The sequence below is a fragment of the Astyanax mexicanus genome, chromosome 5 (genome assembly GCF_023375975.1).
Source record: "Astyanax mexicanus isolate ESR-SI-001 chromosome 5, AstMex3_surface, whole genome shotgun sequence".
Lineage (NCBI taxonomy): Eukaryota > Metazoa > Chordata > Actinopteri > Characiformes > Acestrorhamphidae > Astyanax > Astyanax mexicanus.
This window is the reverse complement of record NC_064412.1, coordinates 21,952,105-21,976,719: the sequence shown is the minus strand read 5'-3', so window position 1 is coordinate 21,976,719 and position 24,615 is coordinate 21,952,105. Positions and strand designations below refer to the sequence as shown.

The 24,615-nt window shown below is 36.6% G+C and overlaps 1 protein-coding gene across 2 annotated transcripts; it reads right to left on the bottom strand.

Moving 5' to 3' along the window:
* Positions 1 to 508: 508 nt before the first annotated feature.
* Positions 509 to 24,325, bottom strand: tie1 (tyrosine kinase with immunoglobulin-like and EGF-like domains 1). Of its 2 annotated transcripts, XM_049479617.1 has the most exons (23): positions 24,038 to 24,325; positions 22,181 to 22,474; positions 21,873 to 21,983; positions 20,803 to 20,958; positions 20,577 to 20,708; positions 18,938 to 19,078; positions 17,743 to 17,871; positions 17,494 to 17,639; positions 16,037 to 16,181; positions 15,790 to 15,948; positions 13,709 to 13,849; positions 13,065 to 13,349; positions 12,184 to 12,471; positions 11,614 to 11,804; positions 11,197 to 11,407; positions 10,962 to 11,072; positions 7,678 to 7,868; positions 6,794 to 6,907; positions 5,246 to 5,316; positions 4,482 to 4,522; positions 2,470 to 2,566; positions 2,003 to 2,102; positions 509 to 1,313 (listed from the first exon to the last, which is right to left on the bottom strand). In XM_049479617.1, exons 1-23 carry the CDS (start codon positions 24,078 to 24,080, stop codon positions 1,242 to 1,244), a joined length of 3,369 nt encoding a protein of 1,122 aa, XP_049335574.1. In that variant the 5' UTR covers positions 24,081 to 24,325; the 3' UTR covers positions 509 to 1,241. The 2 variants fall into 2 exon arrangements, with proteins under 2 accessions (XP_049335574.1, XP_049335575.1); XM_049479618.1 differs by lacking the exon at positions 13,065 to 13,349.
* Between the last annotated feature and the right edge of the window lie 290 nt (positions 24,326 to 24,615).

Genomic DNA, 24,615 nt, shown 5'->3' with positions numbered 1-24,615 from the left:
CATCCAATTTTTTTACACTCAATATGCTTAAAAAATTCAACAATTTTATTGATTTGATATGGAAATGAATCGCGATGCATTAAAATATTGGCATAGTACCCATCTCTACACCATTTTATCAAGTCACATCCATTTTTGTGATGCAAGTTTTAGTTCTTTACATTATTTAAACATACCACCTGTGCTTCATATTATCCCTGCATTTATAATATATGAACCAATAGAAATGGTAAAGAATAAAAAATGATTATTACTGTTTGACACAGAACATATACACATGAAACAGAGAGGACTGTATATGTGCGATATAGGAGTGTGTTTATGTGGGTTTGCGAGAAATTGTATTTGAGTGGGAAGGAAGCTAAGCATCCTCTGCATGACAGGTCCAGTGCCTGTGGCTCACCCAAGAGGAAATTCTCTGACAGATCACCAAGTTGCAGAAGGCAGAAGGCCTGACCTCAAGCTTGTGAGAGGGTGAGAAAAAAAAGAAAGAGAATGAGAGATAGAGTTAGTTGAACTGGCTTTCTATGCTTTCTTAGTCATCTTTTCATCTGACAGTCATTGTATAAATGTTTTATTTATAAAAAACAAAAGGTATAAAAGGTAGTAATGTCTTTACCTGTACATGAAACACATGCAAACAAATACAAATTAAAAAAGCATGAAATTGGCAGTATTGCTGGATAATATGTAAAAAAAAGTATTCTGAAGTTTTTGAGATATACAGTACTCTCTATGTACATACAATCACACAGTCGCATAAGTCAAATATCTACATATGGCAGTGAATGGACTTTGGTACACTGTATGAGTTTTAGTTTTCTTAAGTGCTACATAAAACCACGTGGCATGTCGTTACTGTCCACTGGAATGAACTAACTTCCCAAGATGAGTCTCCTTCCAAGAGACAGATGAGTCCATTAAGTATTTCAGATCCCCTCAGACCCCAGCAGGTACAGGAACAATACACAAGAACTTTACGTTAGGCTCCACTCGCTTTTTTGAGAACTCGAATGCTGACAACCGGTCAGTATCACCAGGTCTGAGAACATCCACCATAAAGGAAGCCGAAGGCCTGCAAGTGTCCTTTCACAGTCTTTCCTTTATAGCCATGTGGCCCTGGTGGAGTGTTTCTTTGAGCGGTGGAATCGAACAGCGGGTGGTTGGCAGTAGCGAAGCGCCCTGCTGTGGTGAGCCTCCCTTGGATTGTGGAACCTGCTGGAACCTGGGGGGGCGGGTAGTCAGGCCTCTTCAGCAGTAGCATCTATTCCAGCATAGGTGAAGTTCTCAAAGAGAGCCATGTTGACATAGGCCTATAGGAGAATGCACAGAGATGTTTATGTGATTGTTTGGGGGTGATCACATTTACACATTTACACATTTAGCCAAATGATATACTTCTATGGTTCAAACCAAAGTAGTAAAACCTAACTTTTGACAGTATGTCAGAAATACAACATCAGAAATGCTGTACAATGTGCAATATAATAAAGAGGAAGATGGATGATCACAAGCCATCAAACCAAGCTCAACTGCTTGAATTTTTGCACCAGGAGTGGCATAAAGTTATCCAAAAACAGTGTGTAAGAATGGTGGAGGAGAACATGCCAAGATGCATGAAAACTGTAATTAAAAACCAGAGGTATTCCACCAAATATTGATTTCTGAACTCTTAAAACTTTATGAATATGAACTTGTTTTCTTTGCATTATTTGAGGTCTGGAAGCTCTGCATATTTTTTGTTATTTCAGCTATTTCTCATTTTCTGCAAAAAAATGCTCTAAATGACAATATTGTTTGGAACTGGAATTTGGAAGAAATGTTGTCTGTCATTTATAGAATAAAACAACAATGTTAATTTTACTCAAACATACACCTATAAATAGCAAAATCAGAGAAACTGATTCAGAAACGTTAAATTTTTTCTCCAGAGCTGTACGATTGTATTTAACAGTTGGCTGTAATACGTTGGACTATGTAGGTCCAGACTGATGGTTCTTACCTTTCTGGCCTCTTGCATCCTGTTGAGCTGAACTGATATTTGAGAAAACGGTGGTCGTTCATAAGGCCTGTCTCGCCAGCACTGTCTCATCAGCTCATACCTGAACAAAGGAATTAATAATGAAAAACAGATACTAATAGCAGCCAGTGGGATAAACTAGACCACAATTCTAAAAGATAAATCCATACAACTGGAAATAATTAGCTAAGAATGCAAATAACTTAAACTGTCTATCCAGTCACATTGTATTTAGGCGCACTGCTTTAAATTTTATTTTTTTATTCTGTTGGAAGAAGTTTTCCTATCTTTCCATCTCTCCATATTATTTATTGTTATCATTTACTTATTTGTTACCTTTTAAATGATATGTTACCGCAGAGATAAATCCACTAATGCAGCAGTAAAGTAAAGCAATATACTGTAGATTGGGCTATGGAATTAGCCTATTTGAAGAGGCCTGTCCTTACACTTCATCATCACAGTTCCTGGGCTTCTCCATCCTGTAGCCTTGAGGAAGCTTCTCATAAAGCTCAGCACAAGTCATCCCACAGTATGGAGTTCCACCTGTCATAAAACAGTTTGGTAAGTAGCATTCACTTGCTCCAGACAAACACAGCTCACGGACATATACTATATGGAAATAAGTAAAACACCTAAAGGATTTTTGGTACCACTTTAAAATAAGACTACCTTTATAACGGGTTTATAAATGGTTTTACAATTAGTTTATTAATGGTTAGTAATTGGGTTGTAAATGCCTTACAAATCATTAGTAATCAGTTATAACACATACATAGAAAAGGGCAACAATGACCTGTTGTTTATACATGACTAAAAGGGTTAGTGGTGGAATGATTAAACTTGGGAGTTAAATGGTTAAACTGATGTTGACTGATGGAGAATATGGAGATGGAGAAGCAAGTTGAGTTAGACGGAGAAGACAAAGTAAGTTGAGTATCTGACAAGATCTGAAGTTTAACAATATAGATGGCTGTGGGTTCACTATTTGGCAAACAGCAGGTCATTGTTGCCCTTTCTACATATGTGATATAACTGATTATTAATGATTTTTAAGGCATTTACAACAAAATTAATGACCAATAATAAACTAATTGTAAACCATTTATAAACCTTTTATAAAGGTAGTCTTATTTTAAAGTGGTACCGGAATTTTTAAGACGTCAAATTCAGAAAAAATCACTTTGCAGCTGTAAAAGAAAATTATTCTTTGACAGCCAGTCAAGTTTTTCCACATTAAACTCAACCAACCATGCCTAAATGGGCCTTGTTTTGTACACTGGAGCACTGGAACTTCCCAAAAGTGTCTTTGTATGCTGAAACTTTAAGATTTCTATTCACTGTTACTTTCGGGGGGCCTAGGCTGGACTGACAGATAGAGAAGTATGATTTGTCACTTCACAGAATATATTTATATATATTGATATATAGCTTGCATGCAGCTCCTCAGCCATAAAGAGAAGATATTGACACTTTCTAATTCTGCTTTCGCTGATGACAAGTTGCTTGTTTCACCCCAAATTTGTCTTTTGTGGGTGTGGTGTCGCTTGTGGGTGTGGTGTCGCAAGTGTATGGGCATGTATCAATGTAGCCAGTTAGCATGCTGGCTAATCTAGCAAGCTAATTATCGGGCCATCTTTGCCTTTCTTATCAAATCTTATCTTGATTTGTTGCTTGTCTCTTTGTTACTGAATCACGGCTACAAATCGCGTCCTCTAGTAGGAAATGATTGGACACTTCTTGTCCGTCACCTGCCAGTTTGATCACAGTGTAAAAGTTGAGTTGTGGTAATTGATGGCTTTTCAACAGATCAAAAATTCACAAAGAAACCTGCTTCAAACTTAAAATTATTAACTTCCAAAACTACAAAGGCCTGTATATGAACCCAGAGTTCAACGTCTTACTCTCCTAATTTACACTTTTCCTTGATAGTAATGGCTTCAACATACTGCATATTTCCCACTGCGAAATAGGTCTTATTATTAATCTTAATGCATGCATGAACTCTTTGGCCTCCAACTTGCTTGTTTTCAAGTGTGTTTTCTCTGCAGAAGCATGGTTGTCTATCTCACACCTTTTAACTTAACACCAGAAGTTGAGGCTTTACTGATCTTATCGACAGCTAACGAAATGTTACCAGGCAAAGAGAGCAGGTTTTATAAGATGCCATAAAATACTATCAGTCCTATGCCAATACTATCAGTGATTCAGAGTAAATTCATACAGTGGCTGAGTTCATCAGGCATAAATATCAATAACTTTACTGATAAACAACACAATTTTGATGTAAGTTTTATTGTGTTTTTACCAGCAGACACACACTCTCACATTTTTGCTATGACTTAAGGCCCTATACATTATTGCACATCTCAGTTTTACTGTTGGAAATTCAGTATGGGTGGAAAATTTAAATATGGTGAATTGAAAAGAGAAAAAAAAACATGGATGAGTATAAACTTACCTAAACTTACAATCTCCCAAAGAAGAACCCCGAAAGACCAGCTACGCAAAAAAATAAAAAAGGAATTGGAAAAGGGGACAATTATTTACAGCAGAACCAAGTAGCATCGCAGCATCATAGTCTTTTTATTAATTATTTGAATTAATTTCTCCAAAACTGAAAAAAATACATTTACAAGCTTTTATTGTCATTACAACTGAGTACAGGTACACAGTGTAGTGAAATTAAACCATGGTGCAACGTAGAACAACAAGCAATAGACAACATAAAGTGTTGTCTGAGAGTTTTCAAACTTTTCAGAGCACCAAGTTCCTTAGTGGGTAAAAATAGGAGTTTTTGACATTGTCGTTGTGGCCTAGTGGCAGCGGCTGCTTTGGAGTTTCCTGCCTTGTTATCAGTTCCTCCCTTCTTATTTATCTGTTGCCCATTGGCCAGTGCCAGAGGGATACACACAGGCTAATCACTGAATGATTTGTTGTTTTGGCCCAAAATAACTGTCTGGCTGACAATGACATCTCATTGCGCACTAACTGATACAGGACTGTTGACAGTATGCTTGAAAAATAGAGACAACAACTATCAACACTGAGTATATACACTTATTAACTTTTATTTAATTATGCTCTGCACCGAAATATATTTCCTTTAAAAGCTTTAGAAAAGTTTGCTTTGTTTTCATGTACTATGTTTTTACATTACTACTAAAAGAACTGCAGAGCTGCTGTAAACCTTTTTTTTTGTGGTAGGCACGTGTGAATACTTACACATCACTCTTTGTGGTGTAGACACTGTAGTTAAGTGACTCAATTGCCATCCATCGCACAGGCAATCTCCCCTATTATAAGAAATAGAGCATTTATAAGTGTTTAATATGTTGTACTGTGCTTGTTCACAGAAATAAACAGTACTTTGATGCATACAGATACCTAAATTGTGCCTATTGCATACATTTGCCTATATTTTCCTGTGTTTTCTGTTCTGTTAAATATGTATTTGAATAATCAGAGTAGTTCGATATGGTTTGAACTAACAATCCTGATGATTACAGTTCTTGCTTTAAAAATTGTAAAGTGTAGAATATGATATAGAACTAGATTATTAATGCAAATGAAAAAATGAGAAGTTGTTTTTGCTGCTATGTGAGGGTTTGCCTCTATGTGTGTTTGAGGGCCCGTGCTCTGTGGTCAGCACCGTATCAGAAGTGCTAAAAACAGCGTGAGAGTGTTACAATACATGTATGTAGTTGATGAGATATTAAGATTAACACTTGTGGCTAGACTATATCCTGTACATACAAATAACGTTTCTGAAAAAAATCCTTGATCGCTATCCTTCTCTAATAATTTATTTATATTACTACATACATTTTCAGTTTCATGTAGTGACATGAGAGGGTACTTGAACATTAAACTGGAAAATTAATCAACGAACAATGAATCTTTGTACAGACATTTGGAGTGGGTCATATTATATCATACACACTAAGAAAAGTAAGTACAGATTTGTACTTAAAAGGGTACAAAGCTTGTCGCTGGGGCTGTACTTTATACTGAGGTACAAAAAAGTACCTTTCAGTGAAAGTCCTTTTTTGTACCCATGGTTTTTGTGCCAGTAAAGATTATAAAAATTATAAACATTACCATCAACTAAATATGATTGAAAATTGTCTGGCTTTCAAATAAAAAAATTGCAATTTAAATATATATTGTTTATTAGTACAGTGATACAGAATACTAAATGTACCCTTTGGCTGGTTAAATGGTACAAATTTGTACTTATTGCTGTTAGAAATTACTTTGTATTTCAGAGGGAACAAATCTGACCCTGTAAAGACCAATACTGTACCTTTGAGGGTAAAATTATGAAGAGTGTACCTTTGAGTACAAAAAAAGTACTTATATTGTACCTCTGTTTTTTAGAGTGTACACAATAATACAGTTCTAATTTCTGAAAAAATGTAAATGTTTTATATCATGATAGTAGCGGTATTCTGTTTTGAATGTAGTCTATTTTGTTTGTTATTTAACTTGTTTATGTTTATAGATATACACATGCAATATATATTCACCACTTTAAAATTGAGGTATATGGATTTTTACTTTATATTTGTATTATTGTTCATTAATCAGAGCCTGATGTTTGCATTTATTTTGATGCATTAGTATATTAGTATATTGTTGAAATATTTTTCAGTGTTTTCGTCATTTAGTCAATAACACTGTTATTGCAAAAATACCCTGAAACACTGTGATATAATTTTAGGTTACATAGCATTTTTTTATTCATTAGCCTAAAAAGAAAAAAATACTCACCATAGTCTTTTTGACGTACACCTCCTCTCCTCGTGACAATCCAAAATCAGCTATTTTTGCCACGAGGTTGTCGCCAACCAGCACATTTCTGGCTGCTAAATCTCTGTGGATAAACTAGAAGCACACAATGAGATAAATGATCATTTTAACATGATTCCAGCAGAAAGAAAGAAAGAAAGGATTTTAGGGAATTACAAATCTACACTGTAAACCCAGAAGTTGTTTGAACTCAAATAAATTAAGTCTGTTTTACATAAAATTGGAGATTTCTAAACAATACTCAACTATTTTGGGTTAGTTGAACATTTGTGGGCACATATACACTTAAACTGAGATCTTTGAGTTGAACCAACTTATAATAACTGAGTTTAGTCTGTTGCCATTAACAGCTTCTTTTCCATTGGCTTCTGTCACAATCTATTTGCATACCGGGTGATTCACCCGGGGCTACCTTAGGTTAGTTAAACTTATAGATCACATATTATGATTAAATACTTGGTCTCTGTGTTGTCGGCTGTAGAACAAGCATCATTTACTGAGCTGCAATAACTCACTGTTCTCACTGTGCTCTCAGTACTTTTAAATTTTTACTGTTTTCTTTCATCTACTTTTCTATAAGTATTTAAAAAAATAGTTGAATGAAACCAGAAAGAAAACTAAATACAAGTTCAGGAAAATATTCATTTTAAATATATATGTATATGTATTTGTTAAGTTCATTGTACTTTTAAAATTATGTTACATGAACTTAAAATTTATTAGGTAATTCAAAATATTTGAATTTAGTCAACTCATCGGGTTCTACAGTGTATTCATCTATTCATTAAACTAAAAGAGAAATGTACAGTATCTTTTCACAGATACAGCTGTCATTGTGTCTGTACCTGCTTGTCACTAAGGTAATGCATGCCCGTGGCCACATCGACAGCGAACTGCAGGAGCTGCTGGGAGGTGAGCGTGGAGGCCGTTCCATGTTCTTTAGCAAAGGCTGGGTCTGTCTCCAGAACACGGCTTTTCCTCAAGAAGTCCAGCAGATTGCCGTAAGGAGCAAACTCGATCGCGATGTACAGGTAGCCTGCAGATCAAAAGAAAACTAATGAAAATCAAACTGAAAATGGAAGATTAGAAGAACATATATGACACAGTACTTACAAGCAAATGGAATATGAACATGAATTTCATCCAATATGAATTTGCACTCCATAAATTGATATACTCTTTGCCATTGTGCCAAATGAATCTATTTTCATGGTTGCAATCAATTTGACAGTGACACTATATACAGGGTAAGGTGTAGGCATATTGAAATGACAACCTCTTCTATACTTTTAATTTTCATTTATGCAATATGATAGTTACATTTATTTAGAGCAACCTACAATTTAAGTCTTCATCAGTAAAAAATAAAGGTAACACTTTAAAATAAGGCTCTTTTATTAACGGAGTAGAAATAGTCTATGAAAAAGTTTATTAATGGTTAATAATTCTGTTGTACATAATTTATAATCGATTAATAAACTGTTACAAAACATAACACAATTAATATTTCGTTTTTTTTCCATCAGTCAGCAGTAACATATCTAATAAAATAATAATAATATAGAAAGTCAGTTTAGTTATGTAATGTTATTTTATTTTAATATACACCACACTATGATTATTGTATACTGATTAATCTTGGTAGTTAAAGTTAATAGGATATATATGTTAATGACTACTAAGTAAGATTTAACAGTATACATTAATGTGGAATCATTATTTTGCAAACAACAGGCCAGTGTCCTTTTTATACATTTTCAGGGTTTCTTCAATTTCAACCCCGTAAGGTCGTTTGAGGAACCTTAAAAAAAAAAGGTTTTGGGAGAACTTGTTGTTTAATGCACTTTAAACGTTATTAATGGTTCCTTTATGAGCACCTTAATGGATTCCTCCACAGTTTTATAACCTAATAAACCTATAGTTTTAACAGTTTGTGGTGTTTCTGTCTGATTGAGAGATCAAACTCCCGGTCCACCCCATCAAGGAAGTTCAGGGTACTGTAAACAGATGAACAAATTAAACTGAAAGTACTATGTCAGTTTAGAAAACAAGGTTTTGATTGTGATCTCAGTTAAGTTAGATTTGTACTTGACTTGTTGCAACTGATCCAAGGGTGTATGAACCAAAAATGGTGCAATTATAGTGGTTAGTAGTCATGCACCTCTGATTTTTTTTTTTTTGTAAATTAGTATATGCGTTATGCTTCACTTAAAATGAACATTAAACTTGTCCGAGGGTATTTCTTTAAACTACCATTTGTACTTTTGGAGTATACTGCAAAAATGGAAACATCAAATATAAACACATATATTTTATACATATTGCATCATTTGCCGTGTGCAGCCATCTCTGGTGAAAGTATAATTGAGCCCTTAATTAAGTAACAGTCCTGTAATTAATATCAATGTAAGTGTCCTGCTGTATCTTAAAGAACTATATACTGAGTACTACAGAATTTGGTTGGTGCAGCAGATGACAATTAGCTGTTTGGCTAAATCTAGCACATATACACTGTGAAATAATTTATTTCATAATGTTAATTATGTTAATTAATGTGTAAATCCAATCAAATCAAACCTAAGCAGTTAACATACTTAAGTACAATTCAGATTTTTGTTGAGACATTTGTGTGTCACATATTCAGTAAAGAGAAGTGACCAGATATGACCACAACACTACATGCCTAGGCCATAATATTTCATAATCCTCTGAGGAAGTTGTTGTTGTTTCGAGACAGTTAGCAGTTTCGGAGATAACAAATATATGATTGGAATAGGCTTCCATAATAACCTTGGTTTAATGATTGTTAACTGCTGCAAAAATATTAAAATGGTTAATTATCTTATTGTGTGCCTCCAGTTTATCCATAGACCATCAGAGGAGGTAATCCATATTAGAGTTTATATATATATATGGGCTGCTTGAGTAATGCCATGGGTAAAGACATTTTACACTAGTAAACAACATTTGCATGAAGTACAGGATCTTTAAGCACTCCTTTACAGTAATACCACACAAGATAACTTATAATTGTAATACTGCCCCCCAAAAAAGTCATTACTATAGTACTGCACATCATTTCTGCTAATTGCATTCTACAAATAATTATTAAAAGACATTGCTTCAGTTTTATTTGTTTAGTTAGTTTTACCCCCATCTTTCAATTGAGTGAAATATAAGTAAAATAAGCGTTGTAATATTTTTTTTCACATGGCTGTATTGTGTGTGTTTAAACAGGAACAATCGACCTCAATCCCCAATATCTTTCTCAAACTTTGTTTTCTTTAGAAGAATCCTAACAAAATGTCTACGTTCATGATGTTAAACTACAGAATTGTTCACACAGAGACTGTAAAAAAAAGATGGACGCCGTGTCACCGTTCCCATTCATTCAATGAAAATGAAGCCAAAATCTTCCGCCATGTTGGCGATCCTGAAACCCGAGTCTGCACAGTAGAGACCAGAGGAGGGAGAAATACTGTGAAGAGACATCCGACTCATTTAAATAACCCCGCCCCTGAGGGCTGCCTCGAGGTCACAGGCTGCAGGGCGAAGCTGACACCTTTTTTGAATAGAGCTGAATAACGTTTTAAAAACTAATTCTGTGAGGATATAAAAATTTTACAATATAAGCAGAGGTTACACTAGCTGTTGCATTTAAATAAAGGAGATAGAATTACAGTATATTAGAAAAAAACATGATTGAAAGTTGTCTGTTTTGCCATTGAAACCTATGGGGATGGGTGGGGTTACACAGCTTTCTGAAACCAAACAGCAGGGGGCGCCCGACCTGTGGTGGCTTCACTTTTGAGAGACGATGCTCTGTCCAGCTATACACAGTCTATGTGTTCACACATCTTGTGGAAAAAGTGGCAAGTGGTTTTTCAGAAGAAATTTCTTCTTAAAAACAGTTGTTGAAGGAGACCCGCACTGACTGCACTGTATGTACCTAATGCCATTTTTTTATTTTTGTACATTTATTTTTTGCAAAACTCTTACCTAAGTAAGGTAAACTGACTTCCATATAAAACAAAATGAAACAATCATTCACAGCTATAAAAGTATCTGACTGATGGGCGTGTAAATATATAATATATAATTCTGCATGGCCAGCAGATGGTGTACTTGCCTCTGTTTTCACAGGCCCCTATGAGGTTGATTATGTTGGGATGTTGGCCCAGCTTGCATAACACCTCCAGTTCCCCAGCAAAGTCCCGGTGGTCATTCTCTGAGGCAAATTCTGTGTGACAGATACACAAAACACACTGGTATAAAACAGGCATCTGAGAACAATGCTGCTTTTGTAGGTTTATTGATTCTGTAAGTCTGTTATGGTGCTCATTAGTTCTGAGAGTAAGCCTCACCCTTCAGCATTTTAATGGCAGCACTCATTTTGGTTCCATCCTTTTTGATCATGGCTTTGATGACTTGGCCAAAATTCCCTTCGCCAATGACGTCTTCAAACTTGATGTCTTCCCAGTCCAGTATAGGGTAAGTTAGGGGTTCTGGGGTGGGCTTTGGTCTTCGGGTTAGCGTGAGGGTCCCTGAGTTGAACTGCAGTATGGTCTCTTCTCCCTTTTATGTATGTATGAGCATGGGGAAAATGGGAAAATAGGTGTTAACATAAAATAAAGTTATTTTGCAGGCGGGTTGCATTTTCAAAGGTGTCAAAAATAGGGTTATAAGGTTTTGTTACGACTGAAAAGAATTTAGCAGTTCAACAAAGCCAATATATAACAGAGAAGACAGCAAAACCTCCTCAGTTCTATGTGTGCACTCACCGATCCTGACTGGTAGGTAAAGGTACGTCTACGTTTGACAATGGATTTTCGGATGTAGAAAAGGGCCAGTAGCGCTAGAAGAATGGTAACACATGTGACGGCAACTGAGCCAACCACAGCCCACAGCAGCTGATGGTCCTCTGCCATGGGCCTGCCAACCCCCTGAGTGGTGGGACTGAAACTGGAAGAACCTAAAGAACACATAATATATTTAAGATCAGTAATGCTACTGGTTTTAGATGAGCTAAAAAAGGTGGGGTTTTAAAAAGGATTTAGCCTAGGCCTTGACTACCGGTACATGTGTCTTTTAATGGAAAACCATCTCAATTTACAGTTGGGACTAGGCCTAATCGCTGTTTGGGAAACCAACATTAAATGTTTAAATATGTTACAAAGGACTGAACATGGTTTTTTCTCATGGTGTCAAAATGTTGTTCATGACTGTGCTTTTTACATGACTGTATGCTTGGTGTGTTTAAACAAGGACAATGGGCCTCAATCATCAATATCTTCCTTAGACGTTAACAAAAAGACCCTATTGGCTCCTATTCATTTCTTGTTTGGTCATACCATCTCCTTGAGTCCTGGCTTGCACAAACTTGCTCCAATCCCCAGGCACTTTGGAGAAACCTCGCACTCTGAACTGGTACAAGGTGCTTCCATTCAGGGCTGTCACATCTTTGGTGGTCTTGTTCCCATCATCTGTGTCCACCCACTGCAGGGTGCCCTGGCCTACTGGCTGGTATTCAATGGTGTATTTGACAATACCGCCGTTGGGATCCTCAGGGGGCTGCCAGCGAACTCTTACTCCATTAATGGACAAGGGGTCAGCTTGTACATTCCTTGGAGAAGAGGGTCCTGGATTGCATTAGAAAAAAAAGTGCAAAAACTGGGTTATTCTCTGCAATAAGTCAACAAATTTTAGATCTTTATTTTTCATATATTCATTGTACGTACTGTCACTGCGGTGCCACAAACACAAGTTCTCAATCATTTCTCTCTGATATATTTTCTCTACACTACAGCCTTGAACAACCCTGCAAAGTCCTAGCCAGTGGAATCGTCAACTTGCCTGCTGGAAAAGGCTTTTGACAATAATATAAAATTGTAATAAAGCTCTGCAGCTCTGCACAACATCAGCAGTGCCATTTTGTGCCCAGAAAGAGTTGCTTTGCATCACATGTAATGCAAGAAACTGCTAAAAAAAAAAAGAATTTCAGAGCGTCTAATAATCCCTGTTTGTTCTATGTGGCACTTAAAAAAAGTCCACCTTGTTTGAACCCACCACAGAAAGCAATGGAGGAAATCTTCTGCTCTCCATTAGACATGATTAGAGTGCCATCTAATGGTTACAAAGACTTGTTTTTACAATATACAATAAAAAAGCCTTCTGGACTGTCTATGAGGCAACGTTTTGAGTGCCACCTAGTGGTCAGAAAGATTTGCTTTACCCTGGCTGTTGAGGCGGATGCGATAGGGCTTTGAGGCAGGCCCACGGCTGCCGCAGTTGACCAGCCGGATGACCACGTGGTAGTCACGGTGGTACTCCAGGTTGTAGAGCTTTGTGGAAAGCACACTGAGCAAGGTGGTCTCCTCCCACAGCTTCTCTTCCTGGGGTCCGTAGAGCTGCACTAAAAAGCCACTTGCCTGGCTCGGGCCGCTGGGCAGGAGCCACTTCACGGTGGCGTTTCGCCCCTCTTGAGAGCTGAAATCAATCTCCGGCCTGGCCAAGGGCTCTAACGACAACAGAATACGCAATCAGAGCCTGTCTACTGCGATTGGCAGCTCTACTCATTTCGCAGCTATGGCTATAGCTTCTCCCAGTGAAGCACCACAAGCACAAACTGACCCTAAATCACTGCCTACCCACTTACATATAAAAATCAGTCGCCTGGACTTCAGACTTCAGGTTCTGAAATCACGTCTGTCAGGTGCAACCAACAACATATCTCGTCAAGAAACTTATCTTGGCCTCTCTAGGCAGTAATAGAGGCTGCGTCTGTGCATAGATATGTAGCAACCCAAGCCTTTCCAACATGCATTCCTTATTTTATGCACTTAGCTTCCTTTTTTTCTATTTTATAGTAAAACTCACCTGGACAGTCAGTCTCCATGATGGCTTCCGGACCCTCAGGCCCCTCTCCTCCTTCTCCCGGCCTGGTGAGTCGCACCCGGACCTGATACTTGGTTGTTGGCTTCAAGTTCATTAGAGTTACCGAACCGCTGTTGTAATAAACTGAAGAAAAAAAAGAATAGAACACAGAAACACAGAAAGAAGGATAGTTTTATTATTGGTATTTCACTTCATACTACACAATCTGATAATAACTCACTGATTTATATAGAGCTCTGAAAATAAAAATTTAGAGACCACTTCAGTTTCTGATTCAGTTTCTCTGATTTTGCTATTTATAGGTTTATGTTTGAATAAAAAGAACATTGTTGTTTTCTTCTATAAACTATAAACTCCCAAATACTAGATAAAAATAGCCATTTAGAGCATTTATTTGCAGAAAATGAGAAATGGCTGAAATAACAAAAAAAGATGCCGCGCTTTCAGACCTAAAATAATGCAAAGAAAAGGATTAAAGAGTTCAGAAATCAATATTTGGTGAAATAACCCTGTTTTTTGTCACAGTTTTCATGCATCTTGGCATGTTCTCCTCCACCAGTCTTACACACTGCTTTTGGATAATGTTATGCAAAAATTCAAGCAGTTCAGCTTCGATTTAAGTCACATGTGTCAAACACAAGGCCCGCGGGCCAAATGTGGCCCGCCACGTCTTTTTATGTGGCCCGCGAGAGCTTGTAAGATCTTAGTGTCTATAATAAATAAGTCAGAAGCGTTCTTTGACCAAAAAATACATTTCCCACAATGCTTGTCGATTGTATTACCCGCAAAGTTACGGCTTACTGCCACTACACGGCAGTGTAGTCATTGATGTGGAAACCCTGCCGGAGGGAAGGTGTAACTTCGCGGGTGGAATTGAGACATATAAATGTTTATCCCATAATGTCCAGAAAAAGAGAAGTTGATGCAGACGGACGGCTGTGCTTCAAGGCGAAAGACCGGTATGCCTTTTGTGTTACGAAGAGTGTTACTGACCAAAATAAACGCTTTTTAGGAGAGATATAAGTTCTGTGTAAACATTTATAAGACAATAGCTGACAAAATCTGTTTTAATGACGTTAATAAACATCACTGTGACAGCGCTAGTCGCAGTTTCACCGCAGCAAAGTACGAGGACGTGAATCACTTATCTAACCAGCCTTTACTGATTTCTGCCCTCAATAACCCGTTCAATAACCTCCAATAGCCTTTAATAGTCTTCAGTAGCCTTCAACAGTCTAACCTTGCAGCCGTGGTGTGTCCACTAAACTCCGTAGTTATAAACATCCTGAGGTTAGCAGCGCGATAACTGACCTGTTTATAATGTAATCCCAGCAGTGACTCATGCTCTAAACGGCTGCTGTTAGCTGATTGGGCTGAAAGATGAACTGTAGAGAGCTGTATTATTCGGTTACAAAAATCTTTATTTCATACACAGAAGAACTTAAAAATTTTAAAAACGCTCCAGACTGGCTCAGCTGAGCCCTGTAGCCCGTGGCTGGGCTGCAGCTCTGACTAAGCAAAGACTGCGGGCTTGTGGTGCTGCAGCTGCAGCTCCGACTAGTGGTTGGATGAGGAACTGCTAAATCTGAGGAAATGCTATGTTCTTAACAGCTCACAATTTTTGATTTTATATTTATTAAGCCTTATTTCAGTTAATAATTTCAAAGTTAATATAACTTGATGTCATTTCTATTCACTTGAATAGTTTGGTTCTTGATTGATGGAGTTTTTGGATTTCATGACATGACAAATTAAAAGGATTTATGTTAATAGAGCAACAAGCAAACATTTTTTCCATGCAACTGTAATATTTGATTGAATAAATAATATATTGAGAGTTATTTAACATTAAGGAGTAATTACATTCATTTACATATATTACATTTGGTTACATTTTATTACATTTATAAGTTACATCTGGCCCTCGGAGGACAGCCAATATGCCAATGTGGCCCTCGGCCAAAATGAGTTTGACACCCCTGATTTAAGTGGTCTCTTATTTTTTTTATAGAGCTGTAGAACTGAAAAAAAAAAAAAACTAAAAAAAAAAGGTGTTTCCTCACCTATGATGGAGGACCAGGGATCTTGTGTCTCCAGCGGTCTATAGAGGACTTTGGTAGACATAATGGGACCATCACCTCTGTAGTGTTCCATTGGCTTCACAACAAGTTGTTTGCTCGTCTTTTCGATCAGTTTCGGAGGAGTGGTGGGAGAAGGGGGTTCTAGGTGAAGATTTTGGAAATTTGGATTATTCAGACAGTTCATTAATGCCCATTCAAACAGGTACACCAGAATTAAAAAGAGACTGACCTTTTACAGTTAGGTTAAACTTGCGGGAGTCTTGCCCACCGTTCGTCGAAACTCTGCATTCCCAGAGACCCCCATGCTCAGCTGTAAGTTGTGTGATTTCAAACTGGGCAGTGCTCTTGTTTGAATCCATGGTGGTGCGGGAGGCCTGTTAACCCAACAAACAATTAAAATCTGATTAATCACAACAATAATCTGTGATGAATCATGACTAATCACATGTTGAAATGCTTGTACTTCTTTGTACTTTTGAGAGGAAGACAAAACAGATAAATATGTGGTACACCCTAAATATGATTTTGTGTTTTGTGTGTTTTTGTGTGCTCTTTTTACAGTGTTGGTTCATACAGCTTTCCCATAAGCTCCAGGCACCATATATTTGCATATTGGGTGTGGCCTCTCCCTTACTTACCATCTTTGTGTTGTCTGTTGCCCAAAGCTACCTTATCCTGGGCATGCATTAGTGTAATATATGTGTTTATTGCCAGGCCTCAGTGTTGTAGGCTTGGCAATCAGGAAGTTACTGTTAATCTGTGTTCCTTATTGTCAGAGTATGTTGGCTTGGAGCTACAGTTCATTCTTGTGCTGCTGCAGTGTTATGTTACCAGTATTGGCAGTTCTTAAAAAATATGCTAAATACGTTGAGAATACTATTACTGAGACAAATCAAAATAACTTGACTGTATATCTTTACAACTTAACTGAGTCAAAGCAAAATTATAACTTGACTGAGGTAAGTTAAATGAACTTAAATTATATATATATATTTACTACTTAACTTACTTCAAGTCAAAGTACAATGATGACTCAGTTAAGTTGAGCCAATAAATATATTTTTTTTCAGTGTATGTGTGGTATGCATTGCAAACTGGCTAGAGTAAAATGTTTATATTATTTTATAATATTAGTAGCTTGGTTGATTTTTTTTTTATTTGAATCTCTTATTCTGCTAAGCAAAGTTTTCAGGGAGAGCATTAGCTCAGAACATTATGAAGTTCAGACACAGAAAACTAAAATGAATTAAATGAACCACAGGGCAGCTCACAGCTTAAACAACACAACTACCTCTATTGTTAAACACTACATTAAGCGGGTAGGAGAGGAAACATGGCAAATGTATACTGCACAGGAGCATCAGCTGTGTCTGAGTGTGTGTGTGGTGTGCTGTGTGTGTGAGAGAGAGGCAGGGGAATGAAAAGGATGAGAATGAGGGGTAAGGATGAAAGTTAGTCATGAGATTTGATCCACTTACAACATAAATACATAAATAAATTTAACATTTAACATGAAATCAGAGATAGTGATGCTAAATAAAACCGCTAATGTGTCACTAGGCTGTAATAAGAGTGATTTTTGAAGTTGAATTCAAATTAGGTGAAATTACCATTTAAACATGTTTAAGTTTAAAGTATCTGTACATAATCCATATAGAACTGGAGTGTATGAAGTGTTTTTCCTACCTTGAGCACTGTGCTATCCAGTTTGCGCAGCTCAATACTCGTGTGGCTGGGAAGAGGATGACCGGTTGCAGAGCACAGTATCTTTGGGCTGGAGTGCAGATTCCACTCCTGATTGCTGTCTATATCCAGGATCTGTGGAGCACGATCTAAGAGAAAGATCCAAACAAATAATAAAAAAAATCACACACTACAGAAAGAGAACGTGCTGATGATGAAGTTCTAAAGAGTAAAAAATAAAGATTTACTGACCTGATTTCTCACAGTGTTGTCCTCTCCAGCCAGTTGGACAATGGCAGCCGCTGAAACGACTGCATTTGCCTTTGTTTTTACAGTTGCAGCTAAGCAGACAACCAGCTCCATACATCCCATCAGGACAGGCTACGAATAAACAAGACCAAGAGTGTTATCAGTTTAGTTTTTAGAGACGTTGAGGATGTTTTGGATCGTTTTATTCTAAAAGTCCATCTCACAAAATAAATAAATACCGTTATGTATGTCTAACATCATCTATAACTGATTTTATTTTATTTTTTTTTCTAAATGGTTTGGGAACCCATTAGCTGACACAAATATATTATGACAAATATCACAAGCATGATGAGTTTTTATTAAATACAAAAAACAGTGTCAAGCCACTGTTTCTGATATGTAATTTAAGATATGACAGTTTTTAAAGTTAGTAGTATGTAGTATGTCTTGATATTAGTAGGTTTAAAATTATTTTATTATCAGTAACGGTAACATGACTGATATGTCATTTGTCAATTTCCATTTGCATATTTATGGGGTGGTTATGTTCATGTAAAGTGTTATACATTTTTCCCTATATTTTTACATAATTTAATTAGTTTCAAGCTTAGCTTCTGTTTTTTTCTGTTCTGTTTTTTTTTGTACAGTAGGTGTTCAACAGCATTTAGTTTATTTAGTTTATTTATAACTAAAGGATAAGGATAACTAAACTCCCTGATTTCATCTAACTCCACCTCTATTTTCTAGGAGTACTACAAAGGTGTAACTGAATGCAATACATTTGTTTTTTGACAGTTTGGATTTGGTATGTTTTACTATTTCAAAGGAATGCATTTTAGCTATTAATAAAAAGGTGTCTTAGGGTTTAGTTTCCTCTTAAGTTATATTTTCATATTTTTTATATTTATAAGTCTCACTTGACTTTTTGGGTCTGAAGGCTTTGAAAGAGCCTCTCTAGGTCTCTATTTCATTTAGCAAAATACTAAAAAAATAATTGATTAAAAGAAATATCTACTGTAGTTTGTTTACAGCTGTTAAGATGTTCCTGGCAAGATTTTTACCAAACTGTGAAAACTTTACTTGTAGGGATGCCCTTTTAGCCTAGGAAAAGGATTGACCACATTATTAATATAGTGCTAATAGCACTGTATATCACAAATAATATTAGGTAATATTTTGTGTTAGTTAAACTCACGTTTATGACAGCGATCTCCATGCCAGCCACTTGCACAAGAGCAGCCATAGGGGTCGACGAGGCAGAAAGTTAAATCCTGGCACCCAGTTTCTGCTTTACAGGACTCCTGACAGTTTCTTCCAAACATTCCCTCTCGACATGCTGTAAGAGGCATCAAAATAAAATAGATTTTTAATCTAATATCCCTCTATAAAATGCAAGCCTGTAAATAGATCAATTTAATACATAAGAAAATATATTAGGTAGATATATGATATTGAGTTATGTTTCTTCCTTTTACTTATACTTGGTTACAAATAGTGGATTACACCAGTGTCTTTTGGCCCTTTGTGTCTACACCACACTTTTGGACCAGTTTTCCACAAATGCTTTATATGTTTTATATCTAAGCAAAACACAATATGCTTCTATTAGGATGGCTGTACTTAGGTTATATTACTACATTGCATTTTATTTTTGAAAATAATTAAATATTTTTGCTGGAATTTGCACCAAGCATGTAAAATAGTGGGATAAAAGGATAAAAAAACTCTCCTTACAGAGAGAGAGAAGAAATCTTAGGATCGGTTTTGTGCTGCTATTAAAGTTATTATTTCTTATATATTTTTTAATTTTTCCCATTTTCTCCCCAATTTACACTGCCAATTATCCAACCCGATCATTAGGACTCTCCTTATCACTAGTGATGCCCCAACACACCAGGAGGGTGAAGACTAACACATGCTTCCTCTGATACATGTGAAGTCAGCCACCGCTTCTTTTTGAGCTGCTGCTGATGCAGCATTGCCGAGCAGCATCACAGCGTGCTTGGAGGAAAGCGCAGCGGCTCGGCTCCGGTACATCAGCTCACAGACGCCCTGTGCTGTGGACATCACCCTAGGAGTGATGTGGGGAGAGAGCGCCATCTACCCACCCAGAGGGAGCAGGGCCAATTTTGCTCCCTCTGACGCCGGCAGCTTGATGGCAAAGCTGGGGTTCGAACCTGCAACCTCCCGCTCATAGTAGCAGCGCTTTAGACCGCTGGACCACTCGGCGCCCCTATTAAAGTGATATTTAAAGGGGCAGTAAACTCCACCCTCAGCTCAAACTTGAAAAAAGTTTACAAAATGGACAATGTAGTCTGAGAGGGGCACTGGGTGATGTATGGGTTTAGATGCAGGGCAGGAGCGAGAGCTGATTGGCTGATTACTGATTGGCTGATTTGCATATTGCATACCAAAGTAAGCAGAATGTTTTAAGCAGGACTGGTGTGTTTCATTTCTTCAAAGAAACACATTTCAGCTATTAATGGAAAAAATAAGATTTAGGATTTAGTGGCTCCTTAATAGTTTGTCTGTTTAGCTTTGATTTGAGCAAATTACCCAGAGCTGATGCTGTATAATAAGTATTGAGATTAATAGCTGTAAACAAGATTGTAGTATATGAGATTAATCATAACAAATAGTTCTGGCCTTTCAAACAAAATATGAACTGCAAAACACATCTGCCATTTTTTGGCAGCATTTCACATTCATGAATGGTCTTCTTTGCTTCATTCTTTAGCTTAAATATCTGAGCACTGTTTTGCCTGAAATTCGTCACTCTAATCTACCACTGATATCTGTTTATTGAGGCTGAGCTGATCTGTCCTGTTTTCTACCTGTCTCACAGCGTGTTCCCATGAAACCTGGAGGACAGACACAGTCACCATCTCTGTCATGGCAGACACCTCCGTTCAGACACTCAGGACATTCCTTGTCACAGTCTGTGCCCCATTTGTTCTTCGGACAAGCTGGAAAACGTACAAGGTTCAAATATAAGTGCCAAGAAAAACACATGTACTTACTTATTCTTTGGAATCAAATAGAGATATGGGATTGCCGTACCCCGAATGATTAACCGCATCATGGCTGCAAAGAGCGGACTGTCCCCTACGTAGCTTGCACTGTAGATCCCTGCATTGCTCTGATCAATGTTGTTTAAGGTGAGAACAGCTGTTTGATTGTCCACGTCTCCCCAGTGTGTCATGTAGTAGTAGTTACCTGGAATGTGGGATAATATTAAACAGTTTATATTACACTCATCTACAGATACCTGAGATTTTTAAAGACAGACACTTTTCTACATTTGTATTCAGGTAATCAAATCAATGCATTCAAAGGATGCTCACTGTAATGCTTATTTACAGAATAAAAGTCAAATTTTATCCCATTTTTTTCACCAATTTAAAAGACTAATTACTTAGTCCCCATTTATATGAGAGCCTCTATCACTAGCAACACCTCTAGAAGGGTTAAGACTAGCGCATGTCTCCTCAGATACTATATATATATATATATATATATTTTTTTTTTTCAACTAGCGCTGATGCAGCATCACTGGGTAGCCAGGATGTTCTGAGGAAAGTGTAGCTACCCAGCTTTATTATTATTATTATTATTATTATTATTATTATTATTATTATTATTATTATTATTATTATTATTATTATTATTATTAATAATAATAATAAACTTTATTTATAAAGCACCTTTCATACATTAAAATGCAGCTCAGAGTGCTGTACATCCAGAGAGAATAAATCAGAATAAAAAGGAGAAATGGAAAAGGGATAAAAATAGTAAAAGTAAAGTAAAATTAACAATTAAGATAAGACAATAGAAAATAACATGAAATAATAAAAATAGTACAACTGTAAAAAGTACAAATAAAATAATATCAAGTACAATTACCAAAGGTTGTCAAAATTAATTAAAACAAAAAGATAACATAAAAATCAAAACACAAAAATGTAAATCAATACATATTTACATTGGGCAGAGAGTGTCATCTACCCACTCAGAGAGAGCATGGCTATTTGTGCTCTCTCAGACTCTGGCTGCTGATGGCAAGCAGCATGATCTTTGCAAGGTCTAAGTGCATCCAAGAACACGTTCTACCTGTGCAAAAATCTTACCATTGAATTTCCATGTAACATCTCTTTTCTCTGTTCCCAAGACATCCATAGATATGTGCACTGTGTCTCCTTTGTTAGCCGTCAGAGAGAGTCTCTGTGGTCTAAAGTGACCTAAAGCAAGCACACATGGAATTTTAAAATATGAATTACAATACAGTCGCAAAATCAAATAAAATGACAAAAAAACATTTAAACCTTCTATCTCATTAGATGAACAATATCAAACTCATTTAGCTTAGCAAGTTTAAACTCTACTGTACACTGCCAATGACAAAACACTTTAACACATAACATGTGCTGTAATTTACCTTTGTTGTAGTTGCTGATAAGAGTGACGTTAGAATGGTGATTGGACCCCTGGCTTGAATGGCAGTAGAAGATGCCCCTATGCTCTAAGTTCCCAAAGCCAGAAGCCACTGCCTCCTTTGGCCGAGGCTTCTGCACCTTAAAACTGGGCTTGTTGGCAAGCATGAGTATGCTGTTATCCTTTTTGATGCTTAGCTCCAGTCCTTCAATGTTTCGTTCCCCAGAAATGCAGGACAGGACAAAGTGCTGGGCAGAATTGGCGCCATTTGAGGTCATGGTAAGATCCAGGACTGCATCTGGGAGATGATATATATATATATGTATGAATATAAAAATACACATTTAAAACTGTATACACCTCTATAGAACTGAAAATTATTTAGCAGTTAACACCTATTGTAGTATTCCACGACCAATGGGAATTGCCTATTCAAAAAACCTTTTCCCTTTTTTTGTAAGCTCTGCATCTGTCTTTTTCAGAAAGTCTAACCCGAAGTCATCAATGCATATTATTGATTAACAGTCGCCGTGTGAATGAACGATCAGTGCACAAGCTCAGAATAATGATTTAATTCTAATGCAATTTAACATTGCTTCAAATGATCGACTCTACCAAAGAGAACACATCCAAATTGTGGGCTTAAACTTTTTAAATAAAGAAACATATTGTAAATTAATTGTAAAAAAAAAAAAAAAATGGAACAATGTTGACAAAGTGTTTTAAGATACATTTTGAGGGAAAATGTGTGTTTTACAGTGAGAAAAAATATTGAAAGAAATACTCTAAAAATAAATCAATGCAAATCACACACAGAAAAATTATAGACCCATTTACATTTTTCCATAAGACACAATTTATGTGGCTTATTACCAAAATCAAGGTGCTTCAAATGGTTATTTCACCAATTCCATAGAACAAAACCTTTTGTTTCAATAAAAGACAATGTTTGTAATAAACTGAGTCTGAGTCTGAGTGTGAAGAACCTTTTAAAGGTCTTGAGAACCGACCTGCACTTGATGATAAGATTCTTTACACTCACACATCTCACATATTACAAATATGTTTTTTTTTTCTATGGCACAGCTCACAGAATCACGGTTGAAACCTCTCTCTTTTTAAAAGTACATTAAGTCAGGTCTTTATCTTTAAACTGACTAACTATTTTTTTTACAGTGCATCCTGCTTATGTCCTCCACTGCACTCCCTCTCTGCACAGCTAGAACAATACTAGGAAACAAGGATGAGCCACAGGCATCTACAACACACACTCTTAAAAACAATACCAGCGAGGGACTGACTCTGAAATTTTAGTTACTCTTTAGTGCTAATAGCGTGTCTTTGGTTTAGTGCTAGTTTAGTATCAGATTATCAGATTTATTACACTTTTTACAAGACATTTTTCAAAAAGCGAATTTCTGGGTCTCTTTAGGGGGATTTTTTTATTTTTATTTTGTACTTTTGTAACTTTTTGTAACACACGTTTGCTGTTACTTATCTGTCCCACTTCCAATATTTCCAAAATATTATAATCTGAATTTGTTTGAATCTGTTTACTTATTATGTTGGTTATGTTGCTAATGCTTGTTATGTTTTAGACACAACCAACACAGAAACAGTTAGAATACTTTGTTTAAATAGTTAATAAGTTGCTTTTTTTAAAAAAAAAACATTAGTCATGCTAAACATAAATGTATGTTTAAAAATTATTACAAGTTAAAAGAGCTCTATCATTTTATTGTTATGGTAATTAGTATCCAATAGAGAGCGAATGCGACTTGTGAGTAAAGAACTTGATTTGAGATCAGTGTACACATTAATCTCAAACAGTCTCTAAAGCACGGTAGTTTATTAAACTTACCTAGGGTACTGATGAGGCAAAAGAGCCAAATGAGGTAAATCATTGCTTAAATCCAATGTGCGTTCAGACGTAAAAATCCAAATGGAATTATCCAAGTAAAACAGGCATTAGAAATGACCACATTCCAGTGGGGTTTTCCAATTCACTAGCCGATGCCATGCGTTGTTGCGCATTTCCAGTGAGAATATGATGTTTGGATGAAATGCTCTGTCACAAGAACTTGGCCTTTCTCACTGAAGTCACATTACACAGGCAATCTGTACTCTTGGCTCACTGTCCACTCCACTCTGTACTTACTCAGGGTGGGAAAGGAAGGAAAAGGCGTAGAGAGTGAGTGAGTGAGAGAGGGACAGGGAGAGAGTGAGAGAAAGAGAAGAGAACATGTGCAGATTTGCACAGGCTCTGCATTGCATACAGTCAAATGGGCCTCAACTTTTTTATTTCAAATAATTTCAGCAACATATTGGTGGACACAGCCGTGTTTTTCAATCCTAATACTGGTGCAAATCTGCCCTGCACATTTTAGAGGATTCCATGCTTTGCTAACACACTGAACTCAAGATTTGTTATTCAGCTAT